The 20,560-nt window shown below is 43.9% G+C and overlaps 1 protein-coding gene and 1 pseudogene across 5 annotated transcripts in view; one reads left to right on the forward strand and one right to left on the reverse strand.

Moving 5' to 3' along the window:
• The window catches only part of LOC123635774 (protein argonaute-1), a 40,191-nt gene that overhangs the window by 4,347 nt on the left and 15,284 nt on the right, over positions 1–20,560 (reverse strand). For 3 of the 5 annotated variants that reach the window (XR_006734209.1, XR_006734208.1, XR_006734206.1), the window contains 9 exons: positions 17,216–17,400; positions 12,104–12,263; positions 11,832–11,922; positions 10,552–10,746; positions 7,780–7,914; positions 7,070–7,171; positions 6,242–6,441; positions 5,524–6,002; positions 1,253–2,254 (listed from right to left, as the gene is read on the reverse strand). Coding sequence is in view for 1 of the 5 variants with exons in the window: in XM_045548276.1 (XP_045404232.1) it covers positions 5,894–6,002; positions 6,242–6,441; positions 7,070–7,171; positions 7,780–7,914; positions 10,552–10,746; positions 11,832–11,922; positions 12,104–12,263; positions 17,216–17,400 (1,177 nt within the window). In the remaining 4 variants the exon portion in view is untranslated. Of the gene's footprint in view, positions 1–1,252; positions 6,003–6,241; positions 6,442–7,069; positions 7,172–7,779; positions 7,915–10,551; positions 10,747–11,831; positions 11,923–12,103; positions 12,264–17,215; positions 17,401–20,560 lie in introns of those variants that run through there. The other 2 variants (XR_006734207.1, XM_045548276.1) reach the window with 2 other exon arrangements.
• LOC123635775 lies at positions 10,042–10,361 on the forward strand (annotated as a pseudogene).

A 20,560-nucleotide genomic window follows, 5' to 3' on the forward strand; every position in this document is an offset into this window, starting at 1 on the left:
AAATGTATAAAATGTAGTTTCTGCTCCTAGAAGTTCACAGGCACTGGGAAGACAAGTAATGAAAATAAATACAAGCAAGCTACTAAGTGCTACCTCATGTACTGGAACACTGTCTTTAAAACTGGTCACAAACAAAATTAGGTTTTGTTTATTCTTTTACAATTATCTCCTAAGGACGGGAAGAAGCTGTAGGGTAGTGGTGGTGGGTAGTTGCAGTCAACTTGAAAGTCCTAGTCTTAGCCTTATTTGAGTTTGTCTAATGCTAACTAGAAAATACTGGAGAATGACCTAAGCCAGTCATATAGTTATAAGATCCCAAACAAAATGTGGAGTAGGATATTAAAATGAGAAAAAAAATATTCCCTCTCCACAGCAGTTTACGTTGTTAATCACTCTTCATGGATTCTCTTCCATTCTTGATTTTTCTCCCACCTCATTAAACCAGTCAAAAAAATATAAGGTATCTACCCGTGATTTGACTGTCACCTTAGGTTTTGCTTTCTCTCACCATGCCTTAAATTGAGTTTTTTAGGTTTATACACTATGTTTCTCTCCTTAACTAATTTTCTAAACTATCTTATTCATGTCTATGGCTTTAACTACCACCTATATCAGTATGACTCCCACATCTGTAACCGTGGTTTTGCAGTCTTAGGTAAGCACCAAATCTGTTTACTGGAAACCTTACCCTCATTGCTCTACAAGGACCTCAAATCAGTCTACATAAGGCTAATTATCTTTCTTTACAAAACTCACTGCCTTCCTTCTACTCCTCCCCCACCTCCATTTTGATTAGAAGAATGTTCCAATATACTCACATGCTAAAGCAGAAATCTGGGCATTAGCCTCTCCTCCTCTCTTCCCTTCCCATCAACCACTGAGTCCAACTATCTCATCTCTCAAATCTGCTCTTCCCTCTCTATAGTCATTGCTATAGCCTTGTTCCAGTCCCTCATTATCTTTGTCGTGTACCACAGGACTATTTGGCTAATTGTATCCCCCCTCAAACTTTAAGTTCCTTAAGGAGAGAGACACTGTTTTCCTCATTTTCAAACTGTGCCTGCCTTCTCTCCCACAATACTGCTGGCACAGTGCTTTGCATGTTTGTTGGATGAAGAATAAATGGAGGCCTTGTGAAGTATTACTGCATAACAATCTACAGTATTATTTTAACATAAAGCCTATCAGAGATGTAATTAATCCCAAAAGTTTGTTTTACTGGTAGGAAAAAAAAAAAAGAGAGAGACTGCACTTTAGAAATAGAAGCCACTGTTTTCTTTATAAAACACAGAATTATGCTGCTGATGCTGCTTGCTTCAGAAGGAACTGTACATTACAGCTGCTGGGATAATTTCACAATGGACTAGACAAGATACAGCTCAAAGCAGGACACAAACACAAGTCTCAAAGGGAAACAAATGCAAACAAGTACACAGCTGTGGGGTTCCAGGGACGTTTCCCCATCCATGCTGGACTTGAGAGGGATAAAAAGTTTAGAAACTAAAGTGAAACCCAGAGTAGTCACACATGCCCACCACATGGATGCTAAGTGCAACATCACACACCAATCAGGTTGGACTGTGTGTGCAGGAAAGTCATTTCATTTTTCCTTATTGCTACTACACCAGGGGACTCAGGGCATTGGACACATTGTCTTAACTTGCACAATTCTTGGAGGGTTTCCTAGTTTCCTTTTCAAAGAAGGAAATGAGGAAATATCCCCTCCTTACCTCATTCTGTTTGTTTTAGCCCAATCCTTCCACTCCCTTTCTTGGGCTCCCAAAACAGCAGCCAGAGGTTCTAAGTCAATAGGAGTAGAGTAAGGGGAGAGCACCAACTCAACCTCTCTCCCTGCCCAGGGAGAAGGCAAGTCCTAATAAGTAGGGGGAAAGAGAAAACCAGAGAATCCCTCTTTCCCAATCTGCTTAGAAGGCCAAATAGGAAAGAGTGCCCTGCATATTCCTGCCATGATCAGACTTTAAGAAGGAAGGCATCCCAGCTACCATCCTGAATTGGCCTAGGCCCAGTAAATAAATAAAAATAACTTCCCCCAATGTAGTTTCCAAAACTGTCTTTTGGCTAGTTTGAGATGACCTTTCTACCCTGAAGGAGAAGAAACTTCCATCCTTGTTTGTTACACATGATGCCAGGTCCAAAACATTGTCCCACCAGCCTTGCAGATATCCATGGGCCAGCTAATAAGTCAGTGTTCCCTTGGCTGCCCATCTTGAGTGCTGGCCTCATTCACGGAATTCTGGACAGAAAAAGAAAAGTATCCAAAAACATTGCTACTTAGCCTAAGAAGAGGCCACAGAGAAGCTACCTAACAGGTGGGAAGTACAAGATTTTTAGGAAGGTTTCATAATTTTAGGTACCTTCTTCTTCAGCCTTATTCTAAGCCTAAGTTTCCAAGAAAAACAGCCCCAGACTTATCCCTAGAGGCCAGCATTAGCACCTCAAGCATAATGGGTCAGGCTGGACTGGATAAACAAAGAGAAGAGCTCTCCTTTCCTACCTTTTATCTGGATTTTCTCCATTCTCTCCTCACCACTCTCTTCCTCCCCATGTATATGTGTCCCCTAATGCTCCAATCCTGGATACCCAAGTAGCTCAACATAAGACAATCTCCAGAAAAGGGAGGGGAAAGGGGGCAGGCAGAGAGTAAAGGAAACAGATCTAGAAAAACCAATGAGGGAAACCAGCTCCAAGGAGTAAACAGGAGTGGAAACTGCAAGAAGCCCTCCTGATTTCATGCCTACTGGGCAAGCCTGCTATTTTGCCTTAGTGTAAGCTAGAGGGCAGTCCAGCCCAGGGTGGACACCTCAGTGCTTGGGGAACAGACTCTTGGTCTTCTGCAGTCAAGGAGCTAAGCCTGACCTTGCCAGCTAACAGTGGGATCATTGTGGCCATGCAGAGATTTCATTATCACATAGGCACATAGGCAGGCCAGCAAGCAAAGTGAACAGAAAAAGGAAAAGGAAGCCGGGCAAAGAGAGAAGAGGGAAAAAGAAGGCAGAAAAGAGGAACAGAGGGAGAAAGAGACCTGTTTAAGATGAGGCTGGGGTCTCCCCAGCGCTTCCCTGGAGCGTGGGTAGGAAGCACCACTTAGACCAAATCCACACAAGCCAAAGGCTGCCAACACCACTTCTCAATCTGCATGCACCACCTTTCAAGCAAGAATAATCCTCAAGGTCAGGGGTCATTTTTCAAATCTCAAAAATTAAAAAAAAAAAAAAAAATCAAAGAAGTCATTTTTTCTTGTCATTTCCCAAGCTGTTTCTCTCTTGCATTTATTTACTGAATGCCACATGCAATGCCAAAGGGCTAAAAATGTATGTCAAGCCCCAGCTGAAAACTCAAGTGGAGAGAGTGAGGCAAAGAGAGAACACAAAGTTGCTGGGAGTGTGGCTGTCACCTGCTCCCTATGGACATTTGTGAATGCTGGTGAATAACTGGACCCTCCAGGAATAGTGCCCTGATCCCAGCCCCAAAATGTACCCAAGCAGAGAACATGCAGAGCCCACTGTCCCAGGAGAGCTTCCCTCCCCAAAGGGTGACGGAACACGAAGTAGACTGTATGTGAAGGCAATGGACAGGGCAGATGGAGTGTTGGCATCACTCTCTTTAGGCACTTGTGTAAGGAATGTAGGCTCTCCAGTGAGCTGCCTCCTCCCAGAGCCCTCCATTCTGTTCTTCAGCTGGGCTTGTACCCACGGGGCACCCCATGCTGTAGCCAGCAGGAAAATAGTAGAGGAGGAGTTACTCAACAGTCCTGATGCTTTCTCCATAATGAATGTGCTATGGTTTGTGAAGTTACTAAACAACATAGCCTACCAGAACAGAACCTGGGATAGATTGTTTTGCATAGCAAATCTGGGTCATACAAGGGCTGCTAGGGAGAGGAAAGGGTAGCTCTAACTCCATAGGCCAGGATTCAGACCCTCCTTCCTCTGGCTGGCCTCCAAGCCTGGGCTAGGTCTAAAGTATCATGGCTTCATCACCAGATTGGGGCAAACCCAAGCCAAGGCTCCTCAAAAAGAAGAAATTCCACACTGAAGTTGCAACTCCCCAGCCCAAGTAATTGGGCAGGAAAAAAATGAACAGTCAAGGAAATAGAGGGCCATGCCTCAAGGCCAGCAGGGACCAAGCTAGAACCACCTCCTCCAGTCCTGCAAGACAGCCAAACCCCGTATCTCAGGACAAAAAAAAAAAAAAAAAAAAAAAAAGCCCATGCCACCCACTCACATGCCCTAGTGGGAAACCAGGAAAAATTCATTTGTGTAAACAGAAGCAATAGGGAGCAGCAAAATTCCTCAGCCTGTCCACAGAACACAATGCAATCTAGGATAAGCCAGAGGGTCAGAGGCCAGTCCAGAGGAAAAGAAGATGCACTTGCAAGAAAGAGTGCAGGACGGTACAGAGGAGAGAGGCTGTAGCAAGAAAAAGGTTATTATCTGCACAGAGGAAGGATGGAGTCTGAGCCCCACCTTGGGGAGATAACCACCCCCTACCTAGTCAGGCCAGAGAACAGGTCAGGTACACCGTTCCTTCTGATGGCTCAGTGTTTCTGGGATATAAACTCATTCAGCATGGAGGGATTTCAAAATTTTGGCAATAGACTCAAGTTATGGTATAAAAATAACATTTTGTTTTCTCTCTTTTTTTCTTATTTTAGACCTAAGGATCTTTTGTTATAAGACACCCCAGTTAAGAAATATTGAAACATAAGAGACTTGACCGTCAGGGGAAAAAAGAAGAATGAGAAATGCTATGAAAGTAACTCCAGACCCAGGCAGGGTGGGAGGTGGGGGGAACAGGAAGAAAAGGAGGCATAACTGGAAAGGCCAGGGGCCAGTCATCTCAGGAAGCAGCTCTGAGACTTGTCATATCTGAAAGTGCAAATGTCAATGGATTTTAACCATCTTGAGGTTGTGATCTTTTAAAAAGCTTAATGAATGTGGAAGTCAATTCCTTCAAATGCAAAATAGCTGGCATTCTGGCTGGATGCTTGCTGAGTCTGGGGTATTTCTTCCCCACCTATCTCCTCTCCCATCCCCACCCCATCCCCCAAAGAAAGGTACAAAAGGTTGCAGTTCTGCAGCATTACCATTACAGGGAAGGCACTGGTTACCCACCAGCAGGCGGAAGGAAGACAGGGTCGTGTCACTTCAGAGCTAAGTGCCATAGTGCCTTAAGTATTACTAGGGGCTGGATGTCTGTCAGGGAAGAGGTGTAAGGTGGGGTAGAAAATGTGGAGAGAGAGGAATGAGGGCGGCGGGGGGTGGGGGAGGGTGACAGATGGGGGAGGAGCAACCAAAACCATTAAAAATCTTCCTACAAACTGGATTCTGAACCCATTAAAACATCTAGTATCCTAAAATATTGATCTGGGTCTGGTTTCATTTTTCTTCTTAAACAAATCTAGACCTTTTCTGATTAAGGCTCCTAAAAAATCCTTCCCTCCTCCCACCCACTTTCTCAAGCCCCTCACTTTCCCATCTAAAGTATCAAACCCAAACCTACCAGCTTTTGTCCGCAGGGCTGCAGAGCCGACCTTACCAAGCTGTCAAGCATGAGTCTTTAGCACTGTGAGTCACATGAGACACCTGTGTGTATGGTGGGCACCCCTCTTGGTCCAGTGGGGTCAGGGCCAGATGTGACAAGATGGGGTGAGGGGTGGGGGACATGAGGTTGATATAAGAGATTTCTGGCTGGTGGTCTGTCTTGCTGGCCCTGTTCCCCACCCTTACACCACCTCCACAGAAGGAAACAAGGCCTCGTGCTCTGCTCCCTACCCCACCTCCCTCCTCCTTGCTTCCTCTGGATTTGGGTGGCACAGCTCTTGGGGCTTGGAAAGCTTTCTTCTATCCAGTGAGGTAACAGCGTTCTGCCTTCAAGCGAAGTACATGGTGCGCAGAGTATCCTGGTGAACCTGCACGGCTTTGGCGAGGGCCTGGGGGTCCCGCCCATTGCTCTGCCCCGATATGTGGCTCCCCTCTCCACTGAAAAGGAAAAAAATGAAAGAAATCCTTCCTGGTGAATTGAACTGCTGCCAATTACCTCACTCATCCCTGGGGTGCCAATTCCCTTACCAACTTAAGAGAAAACCCATCCCAGCTTTGGGCAGATAAGCTGAAGGGCAAACTGAACAGCACCCTTTTCCTTCTACCCAAGGAAAGTTAAGAGCATCTAGTACAATAGACTGAAGCAAAAAGGAAACCAGCCTGATCCCAGGCCTCACCTGTCATGCTCTTTGTCCACCAGGTGGTATCGTGCCCGGAAAGCCACCAAGCGGGCATAGTAGGCAGGTGCTGGGATAGAGACGGAGCGTGTGCATCGTACATAAGTGTGGCACAGCTGGTATGTCAAGATCTGGAGCTCATCCGCTGTGAAACGGTTGTCATCCCAAAGGACATAGTAATGGGATGGTCGGCTGGTTCCCTGGGAAGATAGGAAGGTGAGGGAACCCAGGTTGGGCAGAGGGGATGGCTGATGAAGAACAGGATCACTGGTAAGAACATGGCCGAGTGGATGATCCACCCATGTCAAAAAGCCACCAATGTCATAAAGCACCCTTCTTATAGGCAACCTGAAAGTACATTCAGGGCTTATTAAGAAAGTGATTCTGGGCCGGGCACAGTGGCTCACACCTGTAATCCTAGCACTCTGGGAGGCCGAGGCAGGCAGATTATTTGAGCTCAGGAGTTCGAGACCAGCCTGAGCAAAAGCAAGACCCCGTCTCTACTAAAAAAATAGAAAGCAATTATCTGGACAACTAAATATATATAGAAAAAATTAGCTGGGCATGGTGGCGCATGCCTGTAGTCCCAGGTACTCAGGAGGCTGAGGCAGAAGGATTGCTTGAGCCCAGGAGTTTGAGGTTGCTGTGAGCTAGCCTGACACCACGGCACTCTAGCCCAGGCAACAGAGTGAGACTCTGTCTCAAAAAAAAAAAGAGAGAGTGATTCTGATTTGAACACTACTCAGTGATACTGATATATTCTAGAAGCAGTGGGAATAAACAACTAATCTTTGGCCCATTGGAAACCCCAGGACATAGCCCAGCTACCTGGATGCCTGCGTGGCTGCACAGATAGAAGTCAAACTCAAATGGGTGGGTGATGTTGGTGTCCACAGTGGTCCCAGCTGGGATGTTACCACTCTTCCCAATCTGTATAGAGACAAACACAACCAAGATCCCAAGACCTGCCCAGCCCTAACCAGGGCCCTGGCTCAATTCTACTCTGACTTCACCAGAATCCCAAGAACAAAGCAGAAGTTGCTATTCCCAGAGGGTACCAGGTCTTAATATAATAGACTTCTAAAGTCACACAGACCTGTGTTCAAGTCCTGGTTTTGCCATTTATTACCTGTGTGATCTCAGCAAGTCATTTAACCTTTCTGAGGTTAAACTGGAGATAATAGTACCTACCTCACAGGGTTGCTGTGAGGAAGACTCCTTGTACAGTGTCTGGCACATAGGAGAAGTTCAATAAATGGTAGTTCCCTTCCCCTTCTCTGGGAGCTGGTCTATATATGGGGTCTAGGCCAGGGAGCTAGGCGGAGGGAGACGAAGTATAAGGGAATGAGGGGAGGAGGGGGATACTACAGGAAGAAGGTAGGAGAGGAAGGATCATAAACGCTAGGCAAAAGGAAGGGGCAAGCAAGGATGAATAGGACAAGGCCTAGGTCCCCAGACTTTATCTCAAGGGCTTCTTCCCTATCAAGACAAGGGAGACAGGATGAGGGTATGGCTGGTCTCCTCAAACCCTCACTCACTCGCTCATTCTTGTCAGCACAAAAAAGGCGGGTGTGATGGCGTTTCTGCACCACAATGTAAGTGATCCCAGGCTGGTAGTCCTTTTCCAGTTTGATGCAGGCATCACGAATGGCCAGCAGCTCATAGTGGAGGATCTAGACACAGGATGAGGAGGGAGAGAAAGAGACATACAATTCCTTTTGAGTTCACATGTCCTTCTGAACTAAGGGGTTGCCACTTGCAATATGGCTTTTTGCTCAGCCTCCTTTTCTAAGCTGATGCCCAATAATTACAGATGATAGTCCCTTCCTGCCAAAATCAGCCTTATACTCAGTTCACCAGGTATGTTCCTATAAAACCTTGGCCAGGAGGCTTGGCATCAGAAGAGAGCACTCACCTGGTTCCTATGCATAAAGAGACCTAAAATCAAGACACAGAATCCAGGTCCACAGAGGAATCACTAAAATTACAATGCCCAAAGTTAGGTTGATCAAGGAGATAATGGGGCTGGGTACGGTGGCTCACGCCTGTAATCCTAGCACTCTGGGAGGCCGAGGCGGATGGATGGCTCGAGGTCAGGAGTTCAAGACCAGCCTGAGCAAGAGCAAGACCTCCGTCTCTACTAAAAATAGAAAGAAATTATCTGCCCAATTAAAAATATATATAGAAAAAATTAGCCAGGCATGGTGGCACATGCCTGTAGTCCCAGCTACTCAGGAAGCTGAGGCAGAAGGATTGCTTAAGCCCAGGAGTTTGAGGTTGCTGTGAGCTAGGTTGATGCCACGGCACTCACTCTAGCCTGGGCAACAAAGCGAGACTCTGTCTCAAAAAAAAAAAAAAGGAGATAATCGGAGTTTCCCTGTGGGCTCCAAGAGCAGACAGGGTTTGGACAACCAGAGAAGAACAGACATATAGTTCCAGAATGGGCGCAGAGGGAGTAGATGAATTCAGTCCCACAAAGAAGCAGGATTATAAGAAAATGGACAGCTAAAGAAGAAGCTACAGGTAAATAATCATAGGCAACAGCTGCCTGCAGCCATAGATGTCAGATACAGGGAGTTAAAACTGTATGGTAGAAAAGGATAGAATCTGGAATCAAATCGAACTAGGTTTAAACCCAAGCTTTATCTGATTGTATTACCTTGAGCAACTTATTCAACACCTCTAAATCTCACTTTCTCCACATCTGTTAATGTTACTAAGACCTGCCTCACAAAGCTGTTGTGAAGACTAAGATAATTAAGTAAAAGCATAGAAAATCTAGTAGCTTAATAACTGTTGACTGCTTTGCTAAGCAGTTTGAATTTTAATCCAAAGCTATGTGAAGCCAATAGACATTTCTGAACAGGAAAGTGATATGATAAATTTGTCTGGTATTTTAGGAAATATTGGATGACTTAGAGGTAACTGAGCATAATGGTTAAGAGCATGGACTTTGGAGCCAGACCAATGTATCTGAATCCCAGTTCTATCCCTCATTGGTTTGGGTGACAACAAAGAATCATTTAACATTTCTAAGCCTCAGTTTTCTCATCTGTCAAATGGAATAATAAAATTATTATCTCATAGGGCTACCATAAAGCATGACATAGAACATAAATGAAGTGGTCAGCGTAAGAAGTGCACAATAAACAATAGTTATAATGCTATTAAATGGCAGTCAAAGAGACCAGTTCAGTATAGAAGTCTAAACAATAGATTATGGAGGCTTGGCAGTGAGAATGAATAGGAGGATCATTATGAAAGAAGGTAAACAGCACTGGTTCTCAAAGTGTGGTCTTCAGACTAGCAGCACTGCTGAGGAAACTTGTCAGTATTGCAAATTCTAGGCTCACATCCTAGACTCACTGAATCAGAAACCCTGAGGGTAGAGCCCTGCAAATTGTTTTAACAAGCCCTCCCGGTGATCTTGATATATGCTAACTTTGGAGAACCACTGGTCTAAATAATCAGTCTTCAACATGAACCAACTAGTAAACAGGGACTGAGGGCCTCTGTTATAAGAAGAAAGGTCTATAGATGCTCATACACTCCACCCCTCAGTTGTAATCCCCGCTCCCAAGCCTACCCCATTTAGCAAAACTCCCTAAGAAGCAGCACACCTCAAGGAAGAAGGAAAGGGCCATGGCCAGGCTGTGCAAAGGATGCTCCACTCTTCCTCCTCTGGCTTCCTTCCCAGGGAAGCTTCAAGAGGCTGCATGTGTGGGCCAAGCCCAGGCTCCTCCCCTCCCCACCCCCTGTCCCAGAGCTGACACCGGCTGCCTTGTTCTACACCCACCAGGATGGTACTTGACCCTGCAGAGCAGCATCTTAGACATGTTGAAAAAGATGTTTTGATCCCTAAAATAGTGAGAGAAAAGGCCAGAGAGAGGAGTTCTGAACAAGTTCAAAATTTTACCAAATGTTGCAAGAAATCTGGACTCCTTATCATAGTAAAATGCTGAAAAGAAAATTGTGCATTGAAACAATGTCTAACTGCTTACTACAATGATCCAGCTATTTACAAACAATGCAAAATGGAACACCTGAAGGAAAGGGAGAATTCAGAAAAACTGGAATTCCTACCAAGAAAATGCTACAGAAGCTTCCTACAAGCATGTAGGCAAATGTTCCAGTGATACTCAGGAACTCTAATATTCATGGAAGTCACTTATAGTATAAATCAACTGAAATAAATAAATCAATCAGCACTCAAAAAAAAAAGAAGTAGCACACCTCCCACTGCCAATAGCTAAGAAAAGGTAGCAGCACCTAGCCCTCTGGCCTCAGTGTAAAGGTTTTCTGGGCCCTACCTGGGGGAGCTGGCCTTCAGGGACCCCATCTCGGTAGAAGATGATGCGGGTAGGCTTGAAGCGGGTGGACTTGTAGAATTGAATGAGCAGCTCACGCACCATGTAGGACAAGTCTTCAATGATCTCTTGCCGTGGTCGCTGCACCCGCACAGTAGCACAGTATCGGCTGGGGTGGGCATCCATACTGCCTACCACCTGACAGTCAAAGAGAAAGGATCAGCCCCTAGAACCTTTCTTCACCCTCCCTCTATTGTCAGGCTGTGGGTTTGGGGAAAGGCTTCCTAGAAAACTGTGCGATCAAATGAGCAGAGCTTGGGATTCAATGAGCCCTGGTTTCAATCTCTGTAGTATCACACATGTAGAAGTTACTTAATCCATCTGATCTTCTCTTTCCTCTTCTCAGATGGAGGTAAGAATACCTCCTTGCAGTGCTGTAGTGACACATATAAAGTACTTTGCACAGGGTCTACCTCACAGTAGGTACTTGATAAATTTGATTCCCCTACCCTTTGCAGAGGGGCATGTGAAGGTCTAGCACTACTGGATCAAACAATGACCTCATCCAGCCCTAAGTTTATCCTTTTTTCCATTCAAGTGCTAATCTACCCAGGAACCATATCCATGGTGACAGTGTTCTTTTGGTTGATGGAAGTAACACTGTTTTCAGAGGGGACAGTGGCCAGAGCATAGGAGGGATGGCCACAAGAAAAACAGGGACAAGCATATTATAGGGTTTCCACTGCAGTAAGACCAGTCTGCCTACAGAAATGTGAGTGTTGAGAAAATACAAGTGGGAAGGAAAGGAAGGCCTGATCCCTAGCATTTTGGAAGCCCCAGGGGACAGGGAGTAGAAAAGTCAGGAGAGAGACTACAGAAACATCTAATCTACTAGACGGATCAGAGGTAGGGGTGGGGCAGAGGAAAGGACAGTCCCAGCAACTAAGTAATTCCCTTAAAAGGGATTTCAGAGAAGAGCTACATAGTCACACCCTTACATCTCAAAAGCAGGCATGGAGAGTGAGAAATTCAAATGCAGAGCAAGAATGATGGAGACCGAGCCAAGTCTCTGACTATATTCTCACTACTCTCCCTGAAAAAGAGCTTCATATAGAGCTACCTTTATGAAGATTCTAAGGGAACGGGCAATGGGATGGTGAGCTAAATGGAAAAGATCTCATGAAGGGTCAAGAGCCAGAGCTGAGGGAAGGAAATCATCTGTAGTCTTGGGGACTCAGAGCTTAGAGGAGAACCTTATGAGATAGCTGGAGAGCATCACTCACTGCTGTGATAGAAGGTTTTTTCCCATCCCCTGCTGGGGGGTGTGTAACATCTGCTCCCAAGAATATCACTGGCTGTTGAAAGACGGCAGAGCTAAGCAAGGAAGAGAAAACAAAATTGTGAGGAGTTGGGTTTTCTCTGGCTGGCACCATCCACACCCACTCTGATCTTCTCCCCCTTGTGTCTGATTCACTTTGCCTGGCTAGGGTCCTGTCTCTTCATCAATTCCCAGCATGATACCTTGACAAGGGCAAGTGTACAACAGAGTTCATACCGCTGGTGTGGGACTAGGATGTTGTTAATGCCACCAAGTTTGACATTGATCTTGAGGCAGAGGTTGGACAGAGTCTGAGGCGAGGTCTTGACCACGTTCTTCACCTGGACACACTGTGTAGCCATTCCCAAGAGCGTGTCTCCAACACGTTTCACCTCAGCTATGGGCAGGGAGAGAACTGATTAGTGCATTCAACAAATATTTACTGAATGGCTACTAGATGCCAGGCAGTATATGAGGTGCTAGGGAATACCATGGTGACAGGAAATACATAATGTCCCTACTGTTATAGTGCTTACTACCTAGTGACTAATTTTAAAAACTATGAAAATTACAATACTGATAAATGCTATAACAGAAAACCTCATGGAGCAATGAAAGCACATAGAAGGGAGTAACAACTTAGTCGGGAAGGGATTCTAAAATAATGACTGAACTGAATTCTGAAGGCAGCAAAGGACTTAGAGAAGAGGGGAGGTTTGGAAGAAAGCATTTCAGACAGAAGGAAGGGCATACAAAAATGCACTATGCTAGAAGATAGCAAGATATGTTTGAGAAATTGAAAGGTCATAGTAGCTAAAACAAAGAGTAAGGGGGCCATGTTTTCAGAGAAGGAATGTGGTCATTAGGCCAATCTATGGAAGAGATGAGGGTAGCTTAAATTAAGAAAGCAGTTGAATTGTTGAGATGGAAAGAAACACATGAACTCAAGAGATATTTAAGGGACTCACTTATACACTAGAGGCATGAGTAAGGGAAATCAATTTCTATGTATAACTTTTAAATTTCTAGCTTCTGTAATAGGAGTAAATAGATCATAAGGTTTTTTTGAGACATTTTGAATTTGAAGGGTTTATCATCCCAGTAAGGATATCAACAAGGCAAATGAGTATAGTAGCTGGATGCTCAAAAGAGGAGTATGAAACGGAGATGCAAATTTGTGTAATATTTAGGTACAGGTAGCAACTGAAAGCATGATCTTGATGAGATCACCAAGGAAGATAACACAGTGAAAAGAGAAGAGAGCTTAAATCTGAATCTTGAGGAACTCCCACTATTTGCAGAACAGAAAGATGATGAGTCTGCAAAAGAGAAAAATCCAGAGAGCTAGAAGGAAGACCAAAACAGTTGTATCATGAATGCCATGGGAAGAAAGAAAGTATCAAGAAGGAGCAAGTAGTCAACAAAGTCAAACGCAGCTAAGAGATCAGGTAAAATGAGGACCAGAAATGCCCTCTGGAATTAGTGATATTGAGGTGACAAAAAAAATTAGTGTGTAGAGGCAAAAACTATTTTGGTGATACAAAATACCAAGCAGGAAATTTATGATCAATGAAGAATTTGCTATGTTTTCAATGGAAGAGACTTGAGCATGTCTTAAGAAGTTCACTTCCACTTCCAAGAGAAATGGAATAGTTACTGGCAAGCCAGTTCTGCAGCGAACATTCAGAAAAGCCAGATAAAATACAGAAATCATGTTTTTGAAGGCAGCAGAGAGGTGCTCAGGCAACAGGAACTGGAGGGATTAAAATTCCAGACAGGGAGAAAATCCCCCAGAGGTGAGCTACCTTCTGCAGCGGCTTTTAACCTGTGTACATTTGATGATTCTAGGTATGGGCAGAAGGCTGAGATTCCAAGCTCTGGGACCACTACCAAGGGACAGGAAAGCAACAGAGTTTTTGCTCTGTTTCAAGACAGATTAGTTCTAAATGTGAAAGGTTAAAAAAAATTTATATAAAAGAAAACTTTAAATGGTACCTTCATGACCCTGGGATTTCTTAAACAGGACACAGAACTACTAGCCAAAATATTGATAAACTGAACTACATTAGGCCCGGCCTGGTGGCTCACGCCTATAATCCTAGCACTCTGGGAGGCCGAGGCAGGTGGATTGCTCGAGGTCAGGAGTTCAAGACCAGCAAGAGCAAGACCCCGTCTCTACTAAAAATAGAAAGAAATTATCTGGCCAACTAAAAATATATATAGAAAAAAAATTAGCCGGGCATGGTGGCACATGCCTGTAGTCCCAGCTACTTGGGAGGCTAAGGCAATAGAATCGCTTAAGCCCAGGAGTTTGAGGTTGCTGTGAGCTAAGCTGACGCCACAGCACTCACTCTAGCCCGGGCAACAAAGTGAGACTCTGTCTCAAAAAATAAAAAAAGTTTACATTAAAAAAAGCTAATAGTATCAACATAGTAGAGAAGAAGGAGTTAAATATACTAAGGACAGGATAGGTGTAGTACCTGATAAAAACTGGGCAAATGTGACACTGTCCTTCTACACTCTTGGGACCACCAAATGGCAATGGGACTTTGACCATCAGAGGGAAAATGCCATTTCACCCAGCCTCCCAGGAGGGACGGTGAAGGGTCTTTAGAAGAATCGGACTACTCTTATCTGCTGGCTCAATTCCTACACAGAGGACCTCACTGACGAGGTAGTGTAACCAAGGAATGCATGTAAATGGAAGAAACCCAAGGCCTCAATAAAGGTATGAAGCTAGAGACAGGGGTAACATTACTGAGGCCAGGGAAGGGAAAATTCTGAGCAAGTATTGCCTTCCCTAAGCATGCTGTACTATACTCCCAAGGTAAGCCAAAACACTGAATTCTTCCTTCAGTAGAGGGAACCAGAAACATGGATACTTCCTTCAAGCAGTTCTCCTAAAACGTACCCTTATCATCCATACTAGGACCCAAGAGAGATATGGACTGAAGATCAACCAACTTCCCTCAATAAGTATTAATAATTACTGAGTATCTTATCAGTGGGAGTTACTACCTTAGGTGTGTATGTATGCAAAGGAAAGAAGTTTTCAGAGCAGAATCAGGTCTAATCCATGCTCAATATGATGCAAGATAGTAACTGATCAATGGCCTGATAAACAAGAGGAATCCAGACAGAGACAAGTTCACCCTCCAGGTGGGATGTCATGAATATGGAATAAGTAGCATTTAAATTGGGCCTTAAAGGATGGAGACAATTTTAAGGGCAACATGGAGGACAAGAAGAAGGGTATTCAGATATCCCAGGCACAAGCAAATGACATGAGCAAAACCAGAGATTGGAAAGTATAGACAAGAAATGAGCACTTAGAGTGTCACCTACATGTAAGGCACTGTGCCAGATGCTGCATTTTATATAATTAATTCATGAGGCTTGGAAAGCTTAGGTATTAAAGAATTTGCCCAAGACAGTTGAGTAGGATAGCCAGGCTCGAATCCAGTTCTGTCTAATTCTAGAACCAGTGATCTTTCCAGGATGTGTGGCAAGTGAACACTGCAAGATAAAGCTGAAAAGTTTAAATTAAGATCAGGGCCATGAAAACCCTTTATGTAGTAATGAATGGGAACCAATGAAGGGTTTTTTTTGGGTTTTTTGTTGTTGGTTTGTTAAGAGATGGTGTCTCACTCTGTTGCCCAGGCTAAAGTGCAGTGGCACAACCAAAGCTCACTGCAGCCTCAATCTCCTGGACTCAAGTGATCCTTCTGCCTCAGCCTTTCAAGTAATTAGGACTACAGGCGCATGCTACCATGCTGGGCTGATTTTTTTTATTTTTTGTAGAGACAAGGTCTTGCTATATTGCCCAGGCTGGTCTTGAACTCCTAGACTCAAACGATCCTTCTGCCTTGGCTTCCCAAAGTGCTGGGATTATAGATGTGAACCACCATGCCTGGTCAACTTTTTTGGTAGTATAGTCACAGAAAGTCTTACCTGATAATCTATTCAAGAAAGCCTTGAGAAGGAAGGTTAGAACTAAGTTGAGAAGTTATGGGTAGAGAGCAGGGAATATATTTTGAGAAAGATTATGAAAAAGAGCACTGGAGGTAAAGCAAAGAGAAGACAGACTGCCTCCAAAGTTTGAATGAAGGTACTCAGGAACCACTGTGTTGCCAAACACAGAAAAGAAGCACAGAGAAGGGTTTACAGAGGAGACAAGCTACTGAAGAGATGGTCCAACAAAACACTTTCTAAGGGCACAGAGTATCTGTTATATCCACCAATGTATCTAGGATCTTGCACGGTGTTTCACACATGATAGATGATTAATAAACTCCTGCAGAAGAAAAGGAGAGAAGCCAAAGGGACAGATAGGAGCCACAGAGGGTTCAAGGGTTAGATCAAGACTTCAATAATATAACATATAACAACAGGTGATGATTGAAGCAACAAAAATGAATGAGAATTTCAAGAGGATGTAAAAACAGAAAGAGAGGGCAGAGGACAGAAACCTGGCAAATACCAGCCATTCCTGGTCATGACAAAAATTAGTAAGGAGAGGCAGGAGAAAATATGCAGAAGTCAAGAGAAGAGGACAACTGAGAAAGGTCATTGGCAGCCCTTTGCAGAGGAAGTTCAGGAGAAAGGTAGATAGAAGGCACGATAGATGAAAGATGCTAAGGAGTATGTGGCTGGTGAGAAAGTGGGCATAGAGAATGTAGAGAACTCAGTCAAAAGGTTTGATGAAGAAAACCAAAAGAGATGGCAAGATTGTGGTAATGTGCACTAGGATGGGGAATCTGAAGATGTTTGAGAGTTGAAAGGTATGAAGTCCCAAAGGTAGCAGGACAGGTTGGGAATAAGAGCACAGAGGAGTTGAGCAAACTTAGAGGAACACCTCTTTGTTTGAAGCAGGAGAGATAGGGAAAACAGAGTATGAGAAAAGTGCTGAGCCAGAAACTTAGTCTCTTCTATCCTAAAAAGAAAAGAAAAGAGTAGAGAAAGCCTCTCAAAAAGTCCAAATCATTATCAAACAACCACCACACATTTTGGTTGAGTGTGCTGCACAGTATCCTGATAAACAACTCACCCCTAAAGATAGGAATCTGGACTGACCCATCTCTATATCTGGCCTAGCTGAGCCTGGCATAAAAATCAGCACTCAGAGGACTCCAGCAAATGTTATGGGGAGATAAGGTGAGCATATAATTAGGATCTGGGATGACTCGATGGCTCATATAGGCTGCTCCTTCTCCTATAACAGGAGCACTGACATTAAGGAACAGCTCTAGCTAGAGCCAAGAATTTACATTGAGTCTTCCCTAGGAGTCCCCAGGGAGCTACCCTGAGAAAAATCCCACCATCATTATCACTGTCCCAAGAAAACTGTACCATACACTGGTGTCTTCCCTGGCAGGATGACGATAATGAGCTGCAGCCCTGAGTAGGTGTTCTTGAGATGCCGGAACATGGGCTCCACGCTGTCTGCCCCCTGTGCATATTTGCAGAAACAAGGCTGACCCTGGATAGGCATCCCTGCATCCTTGGAAATCTTCCGCAGCTGGTCTGTGAAGTTCCTGTAGCACGAGCATGGTCATGACAGAAAGCAGTAAGTCCCACTTTAATACCTCTGGCCACATGCCTCCATCTTAGGTGCTCAGCACTATGAGAGGGACTGAGAGATCCTAACATGAATGAGACATGATCACAGCTAGTGCAAAATGTGCATTTATAGTTGAGTATGACAAGACAGCTTGCCAAGTGTTCAATGGTAGGAGCAAAGAGATGAGGGAGCCCGGAAACGGGACCTATGGGAATTCTCAAGGTTCCCACCTTGCCCCACTCAAGCAGCTGATTCCTGTGCTCCATTACATGTCCAAAGAAACAGGCAGATGACCAAGAGTAAGGCCGTTTTGCTCAAAATAAATGAGGTTCCAACAGTGATGGGAGCACAGGAGATGCTCAGTAAAAATGAGCTCCCTCCTCTCCAACTGTTTCTTTGAAGTCTAACAGCCAGTAAAATAAGCTTCATTCCTTTGGCTTTAGGGCTTTACCCTGGGAAATGAAGACAAAACTGGAAGAGAAGATACACGTACAGTAGAGGAAAAAAATCAACCTACATAAACATACTGACAGACTAAAATGAGCAGCAGGAAATTTAATGTGAAAATCTTGCATTGAAATTATAACCAAGAATGTACAGAGAATGAAAGCAATTGCTTAGGAGATATTATATAGAATATAAATATCAATATGATAGTTCAGTTAGAAAATAAGTATTTTTCACATATTTTATAAAAATGTAAAACAAAGGTGAATACAGTAGGATACTGTCATGCAAAATTTAAAATCATTTATATACACATAGGTATATACAACATAGAAATTGGATAGGAAGGTTACAATAAATTGAGACAGTGGCTGCATTAGAAGGAAGGAATAGGACTAGGGTGGAAGATATGAAAGATCATGTTTATCTGTAATATTTACTTTTCAAAAAAGGATAAATATGGCAAAACTTATGATGGACACATGAGTGTCTGAGGTGGTATTCTCTACATTTACTATTTTAAAAACAATTTTTCAAAATGAATGTTAGACTAAAAAAATACAACCTAACCATTGTTTCATGTAAATAAAAACTAGGGCTTTGATGGACTACTAATGGTGTTTCTTACATTTCTCTGCCTTGTATACAATTGCAGTGGAGCTCCAAAAAAAGCCTACGTGTTACCAGAATTCATTAATAGTGGGTCTCTACTTCAAGAAAAGTGGTATTCCCAATCTTCTCCCTACTGTCAGACTACACTTAGGATACTATGTGCAGTGCTGGAGGCCACATGTGTTGAGAGATGTATAGGATGGGGAAGGTCTTGAAATCCTGTCCTACAGGTGACACAGCTGAAGTAATGGGGCCTCTTGAGCTAGAAGAAAAATTCTGAGGGTTGAACCTAGGACTCCCTCATCTACTCCCAACTATTAGTTTCTCCAACTCCACAGCAATCTTCATGTTTTCCCCTCTTCTCAGCGGAAAGGATGCCCCTTCTCCATGCTGTGGATCCCACCCCCTCATACACACTTAGGGACTTTGCTATTTATTTTCCAGTTTCTCTGAGTTCTATTTACAGCCTTATCTTACTATGCACATTCTCCCTGGACAATCTCATCCACTGCTGTGACTAAAGAGTCAGAAATCTTTACATTTAACCCAGAACCACACACCTAATTGGTTACTACTGACCAAGATGGACAAACCACTTTCTTACCTCATATATCTAAGGGTCACTGGGAGAAGGGGATGCTTGATAAACTGACCTCTTCCAAGTCTGAGATTCTAGGGTTTATCAGTTCCTATACCCCAAAATGGCCAAAACAATGGACTGTTTGCCAAAAGAACTGGAAAAGGGAAAGACATGGGAATAAGAGAGAAGCACAGGGAGAACAGAGCTGCCAGTGAAGTGACTACAGCACAAAGGCAAAGAGCTGGGAGCCTTTCCAATATGCTAAGGGCCAGCCCTCCAATACCAGGCCAAGGCCAGGAGTAGTCTGGTCTAAACGGGGCCAATATCCAAAGAACCCAGGAAAGGGGACAAGAACCACCCATTTAGAAGAAGATACAGTTACGATGGTGGTGGTGGTTGTGTATCCATGAGGGGAGGAGGAAGAATGACAAAGTCTGGGTCCAGAGTCCCCAGATCCATCAGGAACTGCTAGAACTAATTTCTTGTGAAGACTCCAAGGCCAGATGAACCCACCAGAGCACACATCTCCATTACCCTCATCACTACCCAAAATGGTCACCTCCATTGACTCTCTTCATCCCCAGAGTACACTGACCCCACTCCAGAGCCACAGAGAATGAGAAGCCACCACTTCAAAAGACAACAGGAATCAAGAAACTGTATGCTTTATTGTGGGTGTGTTTTGTGGTATTTTAAACATATCTCAATAAAACTGTTAAAAAAAAAAAGTGCAGGGGAAGGATCAGTGACTTCTTCACTTACTTATTCACACATTAGAGCCATCGAGGAGTGGGGAACCTGCAGCCTTGGGGCCACATGTGGCCTTCTGGATCCTTGAGTGTGGCCTTTTGACTGAATCCGAATTTTACAGAACAAATCCCACTTGGGGATCTGGAGGGCCACATGTGGCCTTGAGGCCATAGGTTCTTCACCCATCTAACCTGTTTTTTAAAATCAACTGGCTACATCACTTTCTTTATTGCTGTCATCTACTCGAAGCGCCCTCAGCCACAGTGGCACAGAGGCCCTTACAACTCTTGTTAACATAATTCAGGTCACTTGGACCTGACTGAATGAATTCTATGCATAGGAAAGGACAGCTCAGAGATCAGCTAAACAATCTGCTCTATTTTGTTTACCATTAGGAACCAAGTTTTGAAGCTCAGATCTGAATTGATTCCAACTCTAACACTTTCTTGATGATATGCGAACTTTGGACAAGTTACTTAACCTCTTTGAGCCTCAGTCTCCTGAAAATGGAAAGATCACCACCTACTCACTGCAAAGATGAAATAGAGAACATAAATTAGGTAATTAAGTATAATGTTGGCATAAACATTATAGTCATCACTAGTACTATTTATTACCAATAACAACAATTATAACAATAAAATGATCCAGGCCTTCTTCAGGAGATTCATGCTCTAAAATCATCATCTCTGACGTAGATATAGCACCTTATCAAATTCTCCTAACCAAAGATGGATAGAAAAGG

Source organism: Lemur catta, chromosome 3 (genome assembly GCF_020740605.2).
Source record: "Lemur catta isolate mLemCat1 chromosome 3, mLemCat1.pri, whole genome shotgun sequence".
In the NCBI taxonomy this organism is placed as follows: domain Eukaryota; kingdom Metazoa; phylum Chordata; class Mammalia; order Primates; family Lemuridae; genus Lemur; species Lemur catta.